Below are 17,186 nucleotides of genomic sequence, written 5' to 3'. Positions count from 1 at the left end.
ATCACGGGGGCTGTGAATTCAGGGAATCATTTGAAGTCAAATAAGCGTAAAGGGGAGTGAAAAAGAAAACCATGAAACCTGACCTTTCAAACAGTGCGCAAGACCTTTATTAAGCAATATGTTGCCTTGCCACTTCCTTCCCAACGAGACACCTCCGTTGAAGTTAGGGTGAGATGCAAAGGTATTCCGACAGATGAAATTAAAATTTTGCCTTCCATTTTAGGCTACCAGCAGCAGCTGAACTACAAGCACTCTGATGGCTCCTTCAGCACCTTTGGACGAAATAACTGGGAGCCAGGAAACACCTGGTGAGATTGACAGTGCCAGAGTCATAATTTCAGCGGTGTGTGTGTGTGTATGGTGGGATTTGGCAGGATGTCTGAAAAGTTGCAGTAGTGAGGTAGGAAAGCTGTGGAAGGGGGAATCTCATCCGGCAACCTTGGGTTTCAGATAGTACATGGGTAGACAAGTGTAAAAAGCCCTGGACACAAATATTCATGGCCCTCTAGTGGTTCATTTACCAGAGGTACAGTCATAACTTGTGTTGCATCCGCTTCATGTTGCATCTTTTCGGGTTACGAACGTGTCAAACCCAGAACTGTTTACTTCCGGGTTTGATGTGTGCTCACGCGCAGAAGTGGCGCTCTAGTTGTGGACTTTTTGGGGTGCAAACAGCACCCCAGAACAGATCGAGCTTGCAACTAGAGGTACCACTGTAATGTGTTTTGAGTTAACTCTGGAAGTGTGCATTCAATTCTGATCAAAGAGCGCAACATACCATATTTTTCACTCCATAAGACACACCTGTCCATAAGACGCACCTAGTTTTTAGAGGAGGAAAACAAGAAAAAAATATTCTGAACGAAACAGTGGGTGTATGATTTTTGTGGTTCAATACTGTGGCCACAGACATGTGATTTGATGGTGAATTTGGGATGACCCAATGCAAAAATCCTGAGGATCCATGTGGATCTGTGCTTTGTAACCACATTTTTGTGCCATTGCGGCCCCACGCAACAGTGGGTGAGTGATTTTTTTGGTGTAGGCTGTAGCCATGGACATGCTATGCAATCTGATGGTGAATTTGGGGTCACCCAATGCAAAAATCCTGCGGATCCATGGGCTTTTACCTCCCCCTCCTAGGCAGCACCCTTTATCGCTAGCCTCCCTTATCTCTCTCTCAATCCCTTACCGATCAGCTGCTTCCTTTCAACACCCCCTTCCCTCTTGTTTGCCTTAGTATCTTTTCCTTAGCTGGAGCAGTTTTTTGCTCCTCCTTTTCTTCTAATTTCTCTCCTCATTGCTTTAGTCTTCCTGTCTCCTCTCCTTGCCAGTTCGCTGTCTTTACCTCCCCCCTCCCAGGCAGCCTCCTTTATTGCTAGCGACTCTTATCTCTCTCCCTGATCGCTTGATGATCAGCGGCTTTGTTTCAACACCCACTTTCCTCTTTCAAAAAACAAACAAACAAAAATTATCTGCTTTTCGCCCCTGGGCAATTCAGCTCCAGGGACCACACATTCGCTCCATAAGACGCATAGACATTTCCCCTTACTTTTTGTTGGGATTTTTATCTCACCAGCTGCTCAGCAAGTAGCACTATGGTTGTTTATATCATGTGAGTGTCTGAGAGCGTGAGACAGGACGTCTCAGTGCTGTTGGAGGATTGTTGGAAGTTAGTTTCACTTCTGATTGTGATGTCTGTTCTGTACTGCTGCTGAGAGAGAGCAGACATGCTGGTGGGTTCTCTGTATATATGGACTGGAAATAAAGTAGTTTATAGCTACTTGTTAAGGGTATCGGGTGGTTGCTCGAGAGCAATCAGGCAAGATGCCTCACTGGTTTGTTCTAAAGCTTTATTATTGGTGCTAAAAACCTTTACAATGCAGAGCGCCTCTATTCCATGTCTTGCTCATTCACTGGCAGAATCTGAGAGTGGGCGGTCCTTAAATCTTCCCCAGCAGAGCAGTCTCTTGACCCCCAGTCTACGTCTCCCCTCTCTGCGCACAAGCCTACTGCGCAAGGAAGGCTTGGGTAACGGGGAACCTCCCTCCTCCCCGCTTTGCTCAGGCAAGGTGTCCTGGCACTGCCTTGCATCCTCCGAGCCCTGCATCTCCTCCTCACCAGAGGCGTGGCTTCCTTCCTCCGCTGATGAAGTGCTGCTTCCCGCGATCTTTGGGGGCTCTCTGTAATCCATCCACCCTTTCCCCTCTCGTCCCTGAGCCGATGGCAGTTCCCTGACACTACTGATTGTCTCTCTCTTCTGAAATGAGATGCCAGAAGACGGGTGTGCTCCTCTTAGGAGGGAAGGGTCGCTTATCACTGGTCTCTCTGGTCTGAGGAAGATTTACAGCCAGAGGGTGACCACCAGAGAGACGCCCCGGTGTCTTGGGAAGCTGGTGGCCTTCCTGGGCGTTTTCCCAACACTTTTTAGGAAGAAGAAAGTGTGTCTTATGGAGTGAAAAATACGGTATACCAGGAGACTTAGTTTGGTCAGGCAGAGCTCCTGAGAAGGGTGACCAAGAGGATAAAGCAATCCAGAAACCAACCCTTATGAGGAACGCTTGAGGGAGTTTGGTATGTTTAGCCTGTAAAAAAGAGACTGAGAGAAGATAGGATAGCCATCTTCAAATATCTCAAGGGCTGTCACATGGAAGATGGAGCAAGCTCGTTTTATTGTGCTCTGAAGGGTAGGACTCTAACCAAGGGCTTCAAGTCCCAAGAAACACTGACTAAACACTAGGTGAAACTTCGGTAAGAGCTGTTGGGCAGTGGAATAGACTCCCTCTAAATGTGGTGGGCGCTCTTTCATAGGCGGTTTTAAAGCAGAGGTTAGATGGCTACCTGCCAGGGATGCTTTAATTGAGATTGCTGCATTGCAAGGGGTTGGAATAGAGGACCTCAGGGGTCCCTTCCAACTCTATGCTTCGTGAAAGCGGTATGCATCTACATTGGCTCCCAGTACGTTTCCGAGCACAATTCAAAGTAACCTTTAAAGCCCTAAACGGCCTCAGCCCAGTATACCTAAAGGAGCATCTCCACCCCATCGTTCATCCCGGACTCTGAGGTCCAGCTCTGAGGGCCTTCTGGCCATTCCCTCACTGCGAGAAGTGAGGTTACAGGGAACCAGGCAGAGGGCCTTCTCGGTGGTGGCGCCCGCCCTGTGGAACGCCCTCCCACCATATGTCAAAGAGAAGAGGACCCTCGTACCTACGGGACCGCCTCTCCTGGTATGTCCCACAGAGAAATTTACGGTCTGCAAATAAAAACATCCTGAAGATCCCAGGCCACAGAGAGGTTAGGCTGGCCTCAACTAGAGCCAGGGCCTTCTCGGCTGCGGCTCCAATCTGGTGGAACGTTCCGTCACAAGAGACTAGGGCCCTGCGGGACCTGACATCTTTCCGCAGGGCCTGCAAGACAGAGCTGTTCCACCAGGCCTTTGGTCAGGGCGCAGCCTGACCCCCTCCTCTGGCAATCTGCACAGAATTTTGCTTAATGGTTGCCATCAATTTGATTTTAATTAATTTTATAATGAATGTTTTTAGAATGTTGGATTATTTTGATTGTTGTTAGCCGCCCTGAGCCCAGCTTCGGCTGGGGAGGGCGGGATATAAATAAAAATTTATTATTATTATTATTAAGAACAACTACCAGACTTTTAAAAGACATCTGAAGGCAGCCCTGTTTAGGAAAGCTTTTAATGTTTAACAGACCACTGTACAGTGGATGCTCGGGTTGCAAACGTGATCAGTGCGGGATGCACGTTCGCAACCCACAGCGTTCGCAACCTGCGTCTGCGTGTCTGCTCACACACGGGTTGCGATTCAGCACATGCGCAATTGCCGAAACCCTTAAGTAACCCGTTCCAGTGCTTCCTGAAGCATCTGTAACCCGAGGTATGACTGTATTTTAATACTTTGTTGGAAACCGCCCAGAGTGGCTGGGGAAACCCAGCCAGATGGGTGGGGTATAAATAATAAATGGTTGTTGTTGTTGTTGTATAATCAAGAACAAAAAAGCATACTGCAGTTTGTTTGCTTTGATCGACTCTGCTCTGGGCTCACTTTCAGGCTGACAGCATTTACACTTGTATCCTTTGCCCGGACCAAGTCTATCATCTTCGTGGAAGAGAAGCACATCACCGACGCTCAGGCCTTTCTGGCTTCCAGGCAAAAAGAGAACGGCTGCTTCCATAGCACCGGGACCCTCCTCAACAACGCCCTGAAGGTACAGAGGGTTGGAGGGAGACTCTATGGTGAAACATCAGCACAATCATAGGGCAAAACTTCTCAGCTTGTTTGGGTTGGCCAATGGGACTTGGGGTTAAGTTGGAGAAACTTGTTCTGTTTTGCTGAGTTTTACTTCCATTTTTGGTCCTGAGCCTTCAGAGTGGGGATTGCTCTAGATATTGCTGGAGCGACAATCTTGCAACTTAGCATTCCAACAGTTTTGGTGCAGCTTAGCTGCTGCCACAGCTAATAATAATAATAATAATAATAATAATAATAATAATAAGAAGAAGAAGAAGAAGAAGAAGAAGAAGAAGAAGAAGAAGAAGAAGAAGAAGACACTGTGCCTTCTGAGGGAAGTGGGCTATTCCTCTTTTCCCCGCTTCTTCTCACAAGCGTATCTTTTAAAAAGCCTTTCTCAGTATCAACCGCCTGTGGCCCTGAGATTTGCAGTTGAGGCCTTCAATCACCAGGAGGTGTTCAGAGGGTGCTGACCCATGGCAGGGCCTTCTCAGTGGTGGTACCCTGCTTATGGAATTTATTTCATAAAATGTATATACTGCTTGCTGTTGCTGGGAACCGTCTTGTCTTGGGAGACAATGGAAGAATGCGACTTCACAATGGCGTGAAGTCAAAATGCTGGATTGTAAGAAAGAAAGAAAAACATTTCAAAGTGGTTTACAAAAAGAATGGTTTGCGCCTTCCTTCCTCTTTACTGAGTTTCATGAGCGGTTGGAAAATGTCCCTGTTTATTCTTGCGTTTGATGGCTGAATGACACTGTTCCTGGCAACTCTTTCTTTCTTTCTTTCTTTCTTTCTTTCTTTCTTTCTTTCTTTCTTTCTTTCTATGTTTTTGCCATACTGGGCTCCTTTAGGAGGAAGGGTTGGATATAAAATTCAGCAATCAATAATGAATAATATTTGGAGAGCTGTAGATTGATCTCGCCGAAGAAATGATGCTTTTGAATTATGGTGCTGGAGGAGACTCTTGAGAGTCCCATGGACTGCAAGAAGATCAAACCTATCCAATGTGAAGGAAATCAGCCCTGAGTGCTCACTGGAAGGACAGATCGTGAAGCTCAGGCTCCAATACTTTGGCCACTTCATGAGAAGAGAAGACTCCTGATCCACCTTTGGAGGGCACAAGGAGAAGGGGACGACAGAGGACGAGATGGTTGGACAGTGTTCTTGAAGCGACAAACATGAGTCTGACCAAGCTGCGGGAGGCAGTGGAAGACAGGAGTGCCTGGCGTGCTCTGGTCCATGGGGTCACGAAGAGTCGGACACGACTAAACGACTAAACAACAACAACAACAGATTGATCTTGGGGTGGGGGGAGTTCCCTGGAGATGGCAAAGGGCTTTCCTGTACCACATGGGGCCTGAGCAATTCCCATCTTTTTTCTTACAGGGCGGGGTTGATGATGAGGTCACTCTGTCTGCCTATATCACCATCGCCTTCCTGGAGATTCCTCTGCCTGTCACTGTAAGTAGCCATCTTTTCCCTTCCACAACTCATCAGGGACAACCATTCAGGATGGGTAGAGAGTATTATACCCTGAGATAACTTCCCATGAAGCTAAACACTCTAGCAAAGAACCAATAACCAATCACGCTCTTATTGGGCCAAAGTCTTGAATCCATTTAGCCTAATTCAGAAAAGATTTTTCCAAAATAATTAGTTGATGGACTCTGCTTTTAAATGTTACCTTTTTAAAAAAATATAGATAGATAGATAGATAGATAGATAGATAGATAGATAGATGATAGATAGAAAGATGTAGATGTTGCTGTTAACCTATTTGGGATTTAAAAAAAACAATATATTGTCATACCTTGGATCCTGAATGCCGTGCAACTTGAACATTTTGGCTACCGATCGCCGCAAACCTGGAAGTGAGTGTTCCGGTTTGTGTCCAACGTGGCTTCCGAAGCTTCTGGTTGTGTGCAGGAAGCTCCTGCAGCTAATCAGAAGCTGCGCCTTGGTTGTCCAACCTTTTCAGAAGTCAAATGGAGTTCCAGAATGGATTCCGTTCGACAACCAAGGTACAACTATATATATTTAAAAACAAACAGGATGCTGGGCAAGATGGGCTCTGTTCTGTTCTGGTCCAGCATGCTCTTACGAGCCCTTTTGAGAGGGATGTTACTGAAGCTGAGCCCAATTCCCTATTCGAGCTCCTTGGCGTGCTGAGAGTACAGTATATATGGCTTGTGAATTTGGCCAGAAAAGCAGATTTTTCCCTGTTCCAGTCACACACAGAGAGATGCTTCTAGAGGAGCATCTCCACTCCCATCGTTCTGCCCGGACACTGAGGTCCAGCTCCGAGGGCCTTCTGGCGGTTCCCTCCCTGTGAGAAGCAAAGTTACTGGGAACCAGGCAGAGGGCCTTCTCGGTGGTGGCGCCCGCACTGTGGAATGCCCTTCCATCAGATGTCAAGGAGATAAACAACTCTCCAACTTTTAGAAGGCATCAGAAGACAGCATTGTTTAGGGAAGTTTTTAATGCTTGATGTTTTATTGTGTTTTTAATATTCTGCTGGGAGCTGCACAGGGTGGCTGGGGAAACCCAGCCAGATGAGTGGGGTATAAATAATAAATGATGATGATGATGGTTTGATGATGATGATGAGGTTTCCAGTTCTAACCTAACTAATGCAGAGAAGACAAAGACAGCCATGCTTTCTAACTGGGAAGATAGATCCCTCTCACCTTTAGGTCCAAAGAGAAGTGAGATGAGCAGGAGGAAGCTGTAAACAGGATGCAACTTAAGACATTTCAGTCAGTGGCGTAGCGTGGGGGGTGCCAGGGGTGCCAGCCGCACCGGGCGCAACATTTTGGGGGGCGCGTTTGGCCGGCCCCCCTCAAGGAAGCGGGAACCTCTCCAAGGCACAGCGTGCCGTCGGTAGAGGAAAAAAGCCGAGCAGCAGCAGCAGCAAAGTCGGGAGGAGGAGGAGGTGGAGCGAGCCTGCTAATTCCTTGCAAAGTCGGGAGGAGGAGGAGGTGGAGCGAGCCTGCTAAGAATTCCTCGCAGCTGGCCATCCAACCTCCAGCGAAGGAGGGCCCCGCTCCACCTTCCGAGGGAGCCTGCTAGGACCCCCGGCTCCCTGCAGGTGGCTCACAACCCCCGCTAGCCCGGCCGGGGCTCGGGGAGGATGGGAGCCGCCTGCTGGGCTGGCACAGCTGCGTGTGAAGGCGCGGAGGGAGGCGCTCCCAGGGCTGCCGGCGGCCTTTCCCCGCACGCGAAGGAGCAAGGGCGGCGGCGGCGAGGCTGCGCAACAGCCGCTGCGTGAGAACGAGCCCTTGCCCAGCCCGGGGGACGATCCGGAGGCCCTCTCCGAGCGTGTCGCGTGTAGCCAGCCTGCCAGCCTGCCTGCCAGGGTGGAGCAAAGCGGCGGAGTGGGGAGAGGTTGCCCTTCTTCGCACGCACCCCCCCCGTCACGCCTTAAATCCACCCTCCCACAAACTAGGAGCGAGCAGCTGAGAGGGAACAGCTGAGAGCCACGAGCAGCTTTTTCTGAAAATGCCCTTTAAAAAAAAAAAATCCTAAAATTTATAAACCGCTTGACAGCTACAAAAGCGGTTTGCCAAGAGAATAAAACTGCCAGGAAACAGTGGTGTAGCGTGGGGGGTGCAGGGGGGGGCCGGGGGTTAGGGTTAGGGGGCGCAAATCCACGGGTTAGGGGGCGCAAATTACTTGCCTTGCCCCGGGTGCTGACAAGCCACGCTACGCCACTGATTTCAGTAGAAACATCAAAGCGTCAGGGAGGTCAGCAGAGAGGTTGAAGTTATAGGGATAGTCTGGGAATCTGGAGGTCTCTTTCTCCGTTCTTTTACCCCACACAAACCCATCTCAATGAACTGAGTTGCACCCAAACTCCCAGTGGTTGTGCTGAGACTTTGCTTTCCCCAGCAATATGTGGCCAGAAGGCCTGATCCTGCCACCTCCAGTAGCCTCCTGTCAGGTCTCTGGAAATGGCTGCAGTGGCTTGAGACAAGCCTCTCCTTCCTTCTCTCCCCAGCACTCCGTGGTGCGCAACGCCCTGTTCTGTTTGGAGACGGCGACGCAGGCGAAAGAGATCAACACTTACACCAAAGCCCTGCTGGCTTTCGCCTTTGCCTTGGCGGGGAAAGAGGACAAGAAGCAGGAAATGCTGCGTTTGCTTGATGGGGAAGCTGTGGCAGAAGGTGAGAAGAAGAAGAGGAGTTTGGATTTGATATCCCGCTTTATCACTACCCAAAGGAGTCTTAATCTCCTTTCCCTTCCTCCCCCACAACAGACACTCTGTAAGGTAAGTGGGGCTGAGAGACTTCAGAGAAGTGTGACTAGTCCAAGGTCACCCAGCAGCTGCAGGTGGAGGAGCGGGGAAGCAAACCCAGTTCACCAGATTACGAGTCCACCGCTCTTAACCACCACACCATGTGACATCTTTTCCTTCTCCCCTTTCTGCCCCTTTCTGGTTTCCTTGGGGGGGGGGTCTGTCAACTGCTTCTCCATTTAGAAGAAAACTGCATTGCAGAATACGGATACAGAGGTTCCTCGGGTTACAGACGCTTCAGGTTACAGACTCCGCTAACCCAGAAATAGTACCTCGGGTTAAGAACTTTGCTTCAGGGTGAGAACAGAAATCGTGCTCCGGCGGCGCAGCGGCAGTGGGAGGCCCCATTAGCTAAATTGATGCTTCAGGTTAAGAACAGTTTCAGGTTAAGAACGGACCTCCGGAATGAATTAAGTACTTAACCCAAGGTACCATGCTGCATAAAATTTACAGCATGTTATGGTTTAAGAGAAAATGATATGAAAATGATATATCGTTGGTATCTAACACCAAGTAAACTGGCAAAAATGTATAAATCTAAACCAAACAAATGTAAAGATAAAGAATGTTCTTTTTATCAAATGTGGTGGTCTTGTAGGAAGGTTAAAGCTTACTGGGAAATGATATATAATGAATTGAGAAGGATGTTCAAAATAACTTATATTTTTTTTAAAAAACAGTAGTTTTTCTTTTGAGAATTATAGGGACAGAACTACCTAAATTGTATAGAAACTTATTCATGTATGCTACTACAGGAATTCAAGGATTCAAGGATTCAAGAATGCTACTTGCTCAAAAATGGAAAGAAGCAGAAGTCCCAGCAAAGGAAGAATGGATACAAAAACTTACAGAATATGCAGAAATAGTGAAACTTACCGAAAGAATAAGGAATCAAGATAACAAACTTTTTAAATAAAATAATGGAAATGGTTTATTGAGTATTTACAGATAAATTGTAAACATTAGCAGGATTAGTGCAATAACCTGCAGTTTTATAAGAGTATCTATTTACAGTAGGAAATTAAATGAGCAACTGAGAAACTGACTGAAAATTGAGGCTTATATTAGTTTGATACTTGTTTTAGAAAATGCTTTTGGAGCCACTGGTAAGCCTCGTTTATTAAAATGCCTGTAGTGGTGCCAGGATCGTCTGACTCGCATGCTAATTCACCTCTCCCTTTTTGAAGCTGATGGCTCTCTTCACTGGCAGCGGCCTGGAAAGCAAGAGGCGGACGCTGACCTTCCATTCCATCGCTTGCCCCGTGCGCCTTCTGCAGAGGTGGAGATGACAGCCTACGCCCTCCTAGCGTACCTGACCAAGCAGCCGGCGCCATCGCAGGAAGACCTGGCGAAATGTGCCCGCATTGTCAAGTGGCTCGTCAAGCAACAGAACCCCACTGGCGGATTCTCTTCTACTCAGGTAAAGTTCCTCCCTCCTTTCCGGGGACCCAGGAGCGGAGGATGTTGGGAGGGACACAATCAGGCTGTTTTGGTTCATTAGAGACAAAGAGTCCCATCAGGGCAAAAACTCATCGGAAAGACATAGGCCGAGAGAAAAATAAAGGTCAGAGAAAGTTGAAAATGTTGCTGACGTTTAGGTTCCTTGGCTCTAGATACGAGCTTCTCAGACTCCATATTCCCACCGTAATTCCCCGACTTACCTTAGTCACATGTTAATTTATCATTAATAGCTATATCCCACGAGGGACGTGGGTGGTGCTGTGGGTTAAACCACAGAGCCTAGGACTTGCCGATCAGAAGGTCGGTAGTTCAAATCCCCACGGCGGGGTGAGCTCCCGTTGCTCAGTCCCTGCTCCTGCCCACCTAGCAGTTCAAAAGTGCAAGTAGATAAACGGCGTTTCCGTACGCTGCTCTGGTTGGCCAGAAGCGGCTTAGTCATGCTGGCCACATGACCCGGAAGCTGTACGCCGGCTCCCTCGGCCAATAAAGCGAGATGAGCGCCGCAACCCCAGAGTCAGCCACAACTGGACCTAATGGTCAGGGGTCCCTTCACCCTTTACCTTTAGCTATTTCCCACACCTCTTTATACCATTCTTCCATTTTATATTCTGCTTGCCCCTTCCACTTCCTAGCTATCATAATGCGTGTAGCTGTCAATAAATTGGTGAGCAAGTCCTTGGATGTTTTTTTTAAGGAATGGGAGTTTAACCATGCTTTACTGTTTATATAAGTACAGCTGGAGAATGTTGGATCTGGGCCAATATCTTGGACCAGGAAGCCCTTCAAAGGGAGGGTTGTCCTCTTCCAGAGAAAGACATATGGCTCACCTGCCCCTCCCCGTGGTCTCTGTTGCAGGACACTGTGGTGGCGCTCCAGGCCCTCTCTCTGTATGGGGCTTTAACCTATTCCAGAAGTAGCACAGGCACAGACTTGTCTGTGCACTCCGGAGCGAATGCCCTGGGAACTTTCCATGTGGACAACACCAACCGCCTGCTTCTCCAGTGCCGATCTCTGCCCCAAGTGCCAGGAGACTACAATGCTGAAGCGACAGGAGATCGCTGTGTCTATATCCAGGTGGGTAAGTGCCCAGGCAGGGTACCTGGGAGAGACAGAGCGTGTGATGGTGTCAGGCTTCGAGGAATCAGCTTCCTTCCCTGTGGCAGTAAATAAGAAGATCAAACGAAAGGAACGTCTTACCAGTTAGATTCTTTAATAATCAGTGAGAGACAAAGATTGTGTCTCGATAGAATGGTGGTGCTCCCAATTAAGGCTCACTCCCCCCTCCGTCTCAATTAATCTATGTCACTCCTACGTCTTGTGCTTTCTGTGCCCTCTGTGCTTTCTGTTCTGAGACTGTCTGAGCTGTTCTCGACTTTGGGGAGGGCGGTGGAGGAATGCTGTCCAACAACTGTGAATCTGTTGACCCTCTCCCCCCCCCCTGGTGTTTCTTCTTCTTCTAGCTGTTCCCCATTCAGTATTTCTCAGCTTCTGCCTTCTGAACTGTGCCCCTCTGCAAACCAATGTTCCAAATCTACGTTGTCCTCCTATTCCTGGGAAGATTCAGGATCAGGGGGAGGGGGTGGCTCCCACCATTCCTCCTCAATGCAGCCCACCACAGCACGGTCACTAACAGATGGTTTCCAAGCCACCATATGGTCCCAAGTCATATGAGAGAAGAGAGTTCCTGGCTAAAGCAGAGCGTACCTCTCTGCTTAATTCACCCTTCTACTTTTTTCTTCTTCAACAAAATCATTTTTATTGATTTTCCGATAAAAAACATCCAATTAATATATCCAATCATAATACTCCAATTAAAATAAAAAAAGACCAAATTATAGTCCAGATTATAATTATTAATTTTTGGGAGCTCCCCATGGTCTGGATCTCTGAAGCATATCTCCACATCTCAGTCCTGCCTATCTTCGTTGTTTCCATATTTTCCGCATCTCAGTTTTAACGCTTTATAATTCTATGTCCCTGAGTCCAGGATTCTCGATCATGTCAAACATCATATACTTTCATCCCTCGAATACAGCTTTATTAGTATATATTTTTCCAACTGTCTTTTTATCAGCGCAGCTTCCTCTGGCTCCATTCCAATCCGTGATGTTGTCCAAATCTGTTAGCTGAAGTTTAATGGCGCAGCAACTCCCAATCATTTGCTCACCCTTCTACTTTTAAGAACTTTCTGCCACCAGATCATAGAATTGTAGAGTTGCAAGAGATCACAAGGGTTCTCTGGTCCAACCCTCTGCAATTCAGGAATCTCAACTAAAGCATCTTCAGCATTTAGCCGAGTTTCCTGCATTGCAGGGGGTTGAATTAGATGACCCTTGCGGTCCCTTCCCACTCTACAATTCTATGATCCATGACAGATGACCACCCAACTGTTTAAAAACCTCCAGGGTGTCCTGCTGCCAGAAACGTCTCACATACCTGAGTGCTGTTTCCCTTCCAGACCACCTTGAAGTACAACGTGCATCCGCGCCCGGAGGACTCGCCTTTCAAGCTGGACGTGTACACGGTCCCTGAGTCTTGTGTTGGACCCAAAGCTCACAAAACATTTGACGTTGCTGTAAATGTCAGGTAATCCCTTCACAGGCCGGCTAGCTAGCTGCAGGAGCACAGCATCTCTGGTCCTTGGTTCGGTTGATATTTTGCTCTGTTTCTTGAACTGTCTTACAAATTGTTTGATAATCGAGTTGTGTTGTTGTACTATGTTCTGGGATAGCTAGTGGAGTCCTAGCCATTACACAAGGCCAGTTATTCATAAGGATGAAGCGTAAAAAAATATTCTTAATAAAAAACCAGGCATTTGGAATAGGCCCCATCTAAGCCCCTACAAACACTGTGGGGCAAACCATGGTGGAAATCTATATATCTATATATCTATATCTGTACAGTATATATACTGTTCGATCGTAAAAAAAACCCCCACAAAATGAAACCTCAAAAAATGATAAAATTATCAATTAGAGGAAAAGAATGCAACCTGCATCTGTGAGTCTGCACATGCGCGGGTCGGGATTCGCCGCTTCTGTGCATGCACGTGATGTCATTTTGCGTGTTTGCACATGCGCAAGCGGTGAAATAATAATAATAATAATAATAATAATAATAATAATAATAATAATAATAATAATAATAATAAATTATTTATACCCCGCCCATCTGGCTGGGTTTCCCCAGCCATTCTGGGCGGCTTCCAAAAGAATATTAAAATACTGTGATACATCAAACATTAAATGCTTCCCTAAACAGGGCTGCCTTCAGATGTCTTCTAAAAGTCTGGTAGTTGTTGTTCTCTTTGACATCTGGTGGGAGGGCGTTCCACAGGGAGGGCGCCACTACCGAGAAGGCCCTCTGCCTGGTTCCCTGTAACTTGGCTTCTCGCAGTGAGGAAACTGCCAGAAGGCCCTCGGTGCTGGACCTCAGTGTCTGGGTAGAACGATGGAGGTGGAGACGCTCCTTCAGGTATACTGGACCGAGGCCGTTTAGGGCTTTAAAGGTCAGCACCAACACTTTGAATTGTGCTCGGAAACGTACTGGGAGCCAATGTAGGTCTTTCGAGACCGGTGTTATATGGTCTCGGCGGCCATTCCCAGTCACCAGTCTAGCTGCCGCATTCTGGATTAGTTGTAGTTTCCGAGTCACCTTCAAAGGTAGCCCCAAGTAGAGTGCATTGCAGTAGTCCAAGCGGGAGATAACCAGAGCATGCACCACTCTGGTGAGGCAGTCCACAGGTAGATAGGGTCTCAGCCTACGTACCAGATGGAGCACATTCCATTACTTCCAGGTTGCCGTGGGACGCAACCTGAAAACACGCAACCTGAAGCAAACGTAACATGAGGTATGACAGTATTAGAAGCCAGATTGGGTGGCTGTGGGAGGTCTGGTGGTCAAGGATGACAAGCATTGGAGTTCTGGTGTGAGAATGTTTTCCTTACCCTCTTTGATCTCTCAGTTACATTGGCAAGTGGCCGACCTCTAACATGGTGATCCTTGATGTGAAGATGCTCTCAGGATTCATCCCAGTAAAATCGTCTGTAAGACAGGTAATGGCTGTTTGAGTGGCAGTGCCCCCACCCCCAAAACTCCCTTGGCTATGTTGTTGTTGGCACCCGTCTGACTTGAGAGATAGTGCAGTGCTCCTCTGGGGATGAAGTCAAACAGTTGCATTAGCACAGGGGTCCCCAAACTAAGACCCACGGGCCGGATAAGGCCCGAGGGACTCGTTTATCCAGCCCACGGTGACCCCCGCTGCCCGCTGCCACCACCCGCTCTTACCGGTGCTACGCTGCTGCTCATTTCCGGGTCGGAGGAGCACCGGAAATAGCTTGTGCACATGCACAAGCGTTATTTGTGTATGCACAAACATTATTTCTGGTGCACATCCGGGTCGGAGGAGGCCCATGCACATGCACACATGCTATTTCTGGTGCTCCTCCGACCCAGAGGTGCGTCGGAAATAGTGTGTGTGCACGCGTATGGGCATGCGCTCCCCCGCCCTCTGGTCCACAGCGCGATCGGCGGCTGGTGACCCCAGCTCGAGGCGCAGTAAGTTTGCTGATCCCTGCATTAGCAGCACCAAAGTGATCTTCCTGAGGCGCAAGCCTGGTCAGTGTGTATAGAGATCCTGGGCTGCCCAGAAGACAAGAGCCCCTCTTGGCCTCGCTGATGTGGTTCAATGGAAAGCAGAGCAATACATTTGGCACCAGCTTGGCCGCAGGAGTTGCCTGAAGGAGGTGTACTGTTCACTGTCCGTCCTCGCAGTGGCCAACCATATGTCTGTGTGAAACCTGCAAGCAGGATCCATGCACAAGAGCGCACTCCTCTGATGTAGCTTCCAGCAACTGGTATTCAGAAGCATTATTTCCCAAAGCCATGGACACAAAGCATAGCCGTCCTGGCCGGAAGCACTAACAGTAATCCTTGCACTGACAGGCAACTGATTTCTTTCTTCTTTGGTGATCCCTTGTAGCCGAGTAAGATTGCCTTCCATAAACATGGTTTTAAAAGTGAATCCATAAGTAACTGTGGAGGCCAGTTCTGGATCCGCACGTCCTTCCACAGTGGGGACACAGGTTTCCGGACAGGAATTGATCACAGTGAGGGTTTGCTAAACATGCCTTCCTCTTAGCGTATTTCTCTCCTTCATCCTGACTTCGAGTGTCTTCAAAACCTATGACACCTTTGGTAAAGGCTGTTCTCCAACTGGAGCGCTTGCAGGCCAGTGTTTCCCAGTTGTCGGTGTTTATATGACTTTTTTAAAGATTTGCCTTGAGTCTTTGAACCTCTTTTGTTGACCACCAGCATTACACTTTCCATTTTAAAGTTCAGAATAGAGTAGTTGCTTTGGAAGACGATAATCAGGCATCTGCACAACATGACCAGTCCAACGAAGTTGATGTTGAAGAATCATTGCTTCAAGACTGGTGATCTTTGCTTCTTCCAGTACACTGGCATTAGTTCACCTGTCTTCCCAAGTGATGTAAACACCTCCTTAAAGACCTATCTACAGTGGTGCCTCGCAAGACGAAATGAATTCGTTCCGCGAGTTTTTTCGTCTTGCGATTTTTTCGTCTTGCGAAGCACGGTGTCGGAAAAGTTTTGGAAAAGCTTCAAAAATCACCAAAGTCTTCAAAAACCTCAAAAAAGGCTGCCACACCGCGTGCTATGAGTTGCTCCTCGAAGTCAAGTCGCAACTGTATTAACGGTTTTAAGAAAAAGGAAACAAACTTGCAAGACGTTTCGTCTTGCGAAGCAAGCCCATAGGGAAAATCGTCTTGCGAAGCAACTCAAAAAACCAAAAACCCTTTCGTCTTGTGAGTTTTCCGTCTCGCGAGGCATTCGTCTTGCGAGGTACCACTGTATTTAGGCAGGCATTCACATGCTCACAAGATTCGTCACATTGCTCTGTTTCGTTATTTATTGATATTTATCAAATGTTTTATTGATGGCCTCTCTGTTTTCACTTATGTATTTCTTTGTATTTTTTGGATTTGAGTGCTGCATTTTGTTGGTGATGTTGGCATTAGTTCACCTGCCTTCCCAGGTGATGTGTAAAATTGTTTGGAGACACTGTTGATGGAATCTTTCAAGGAGCTGAAGCTTGATTTAGCACTATGTTTAATACAATATTTACACTCCTTGGGGCTTCAGGCAGAAGCAGGGATTTTGGCTTGTCACAATTACTCAGGAATAATAAATCTCTCTCTTCTCCCACCCACCCCCCAATCCTCACCTCCAGCTAATCGGTAAAGCACAGGTCAAGCGGACGGAAGTGAGCACCAGCCACGTCCTTTTGTATTTGGAAAAGGTGAGTGAGGGGATGGGAGAGCAAGAAATGCATCCTTTGGGGAATGCCAACAGCTAGAACCCTCTGCCTGCCTGATGGCACACTCTTGCGAGGTCTTGCTTTGCTGGGTGTGTGATGGCTTATAACAGCTTACCCAACTGGCTTGCCCACAGGTGGACAATGTGACCCAGAGCCTATCCTTCACGGTGGAGCAGGATGTCCCTGTCCAGCACCTGAAGCCTGCCCTGGTGAAAGTCTACGATTACTATGAAACAGGTAAGAATGGGCTCTGGTACCACACTCGAGAGCCAGTGTGGTGTAGTGGTTAAGAGCGGTAGTCTCATAATCTGGGGAACCGGGTTCGCGTCTCCGCTCCTCCACTTGCAGCTGCTGGGTGACCTTGGGCCAGTCACACTTCTCTGAAGTCTCTCAGCCCCACTCACCTCACAGAGTGTTCGTTGTGGGGGAGGAAGGGAAAGGAGAACGTTAGCCGCTTTGAGACTCCTTAAAAGGGAGTGAAAGGCGGGATATCAAATCCAAAACTCTTCTCTCTCTCTTGGTACTACAGAACTGCTCAGTATATAGTAGCGTTACAAGCCACCCAAACTCTGAGCAGTGAGAGATTACAGGGGTTCCAACCACTTCTCCAGGGTTCAGTTACCTTGCAATGAAGGCCAACACAGGCTGTGGTTTCTTTAGGATATGTTGTTTTCCCTACACACATATATACAACCTAAGCCTAAGCTGGAGGGGCTCACAACATTAATCCCCCCACCCCCAAAAAATATTACTTCTCCATCACTCATAGCTTGGGATCCAGCACAGAGCAAGCATGTCTCTTGTGTCTCCATCTTCCAGCCAGCTTCCAGCCCAGTTCACAAAC

At 47.9% G+C, this 17,186-nt stretch overlaps 1 protein-coding gene across 1 annotated transcript in view; it reads left to right on the top strand.

Annotated features, from left to right (window-relative positions):
• LOC308580345 (alpha-2-macroglobulin-like) overlaps positions 1-17,186 on the top strand; it is a 59,805-nt gene that overhangs the window by 41,332 nt on the left and 1,287 nt on the right. Inside the window, exons 25-34 of the mRNA XM_081181737.1 lie at positions 224-308; positions 4,068-4,224; positions 5,637-5,711; positions 8,248-8,413; positions 9,732-9,964; positions 10,861-11,079; positions 12,464-12,591; positions 13,970-14,060; positions 16,256-16,324; positions 16,477-16,579. Coding sequence (XP_081037863.1) covers positions 224-308; positions 4,068-4,224; positions 5,637-5,711; positions 8,248-8,413; positions 9,732-9,964; positions 10,861-11,079; positions 12,464-12,591; positions 13,970-14,060; positions 16,256-16,324; positions 16,477-16,579 — 1,326 coding nt within the window. The remainder of the gene's footprint in view (positions 1-223; positions 309-4,067; positions 4,225-5,636; positions 5,712-8,247; positions 8,414-9,731; positions 9,965-10,860; positions 11,080-12,463; positions 12,592-13,969; positions 14,061-16,255; positions 16,325-16,476; positions 16,580-17,186) is intronic.

This window comes from Podarcis bocagei (assembly GCF_964188305.1).
Source record: "Podarcis bocagei genome assembly, chromosome: 2".
In the NCBI taxonomy this organism is placed as follows: domain Eukaryota; kingdom Metazoa; phylum Chordata; class Lepidosauria; order Squamata; family Lacertidae; genus Podarcis; species Podarcis bocagei.
This window is presented reverse-complemented; position numbering and strand designations above follow the sequence as displayed.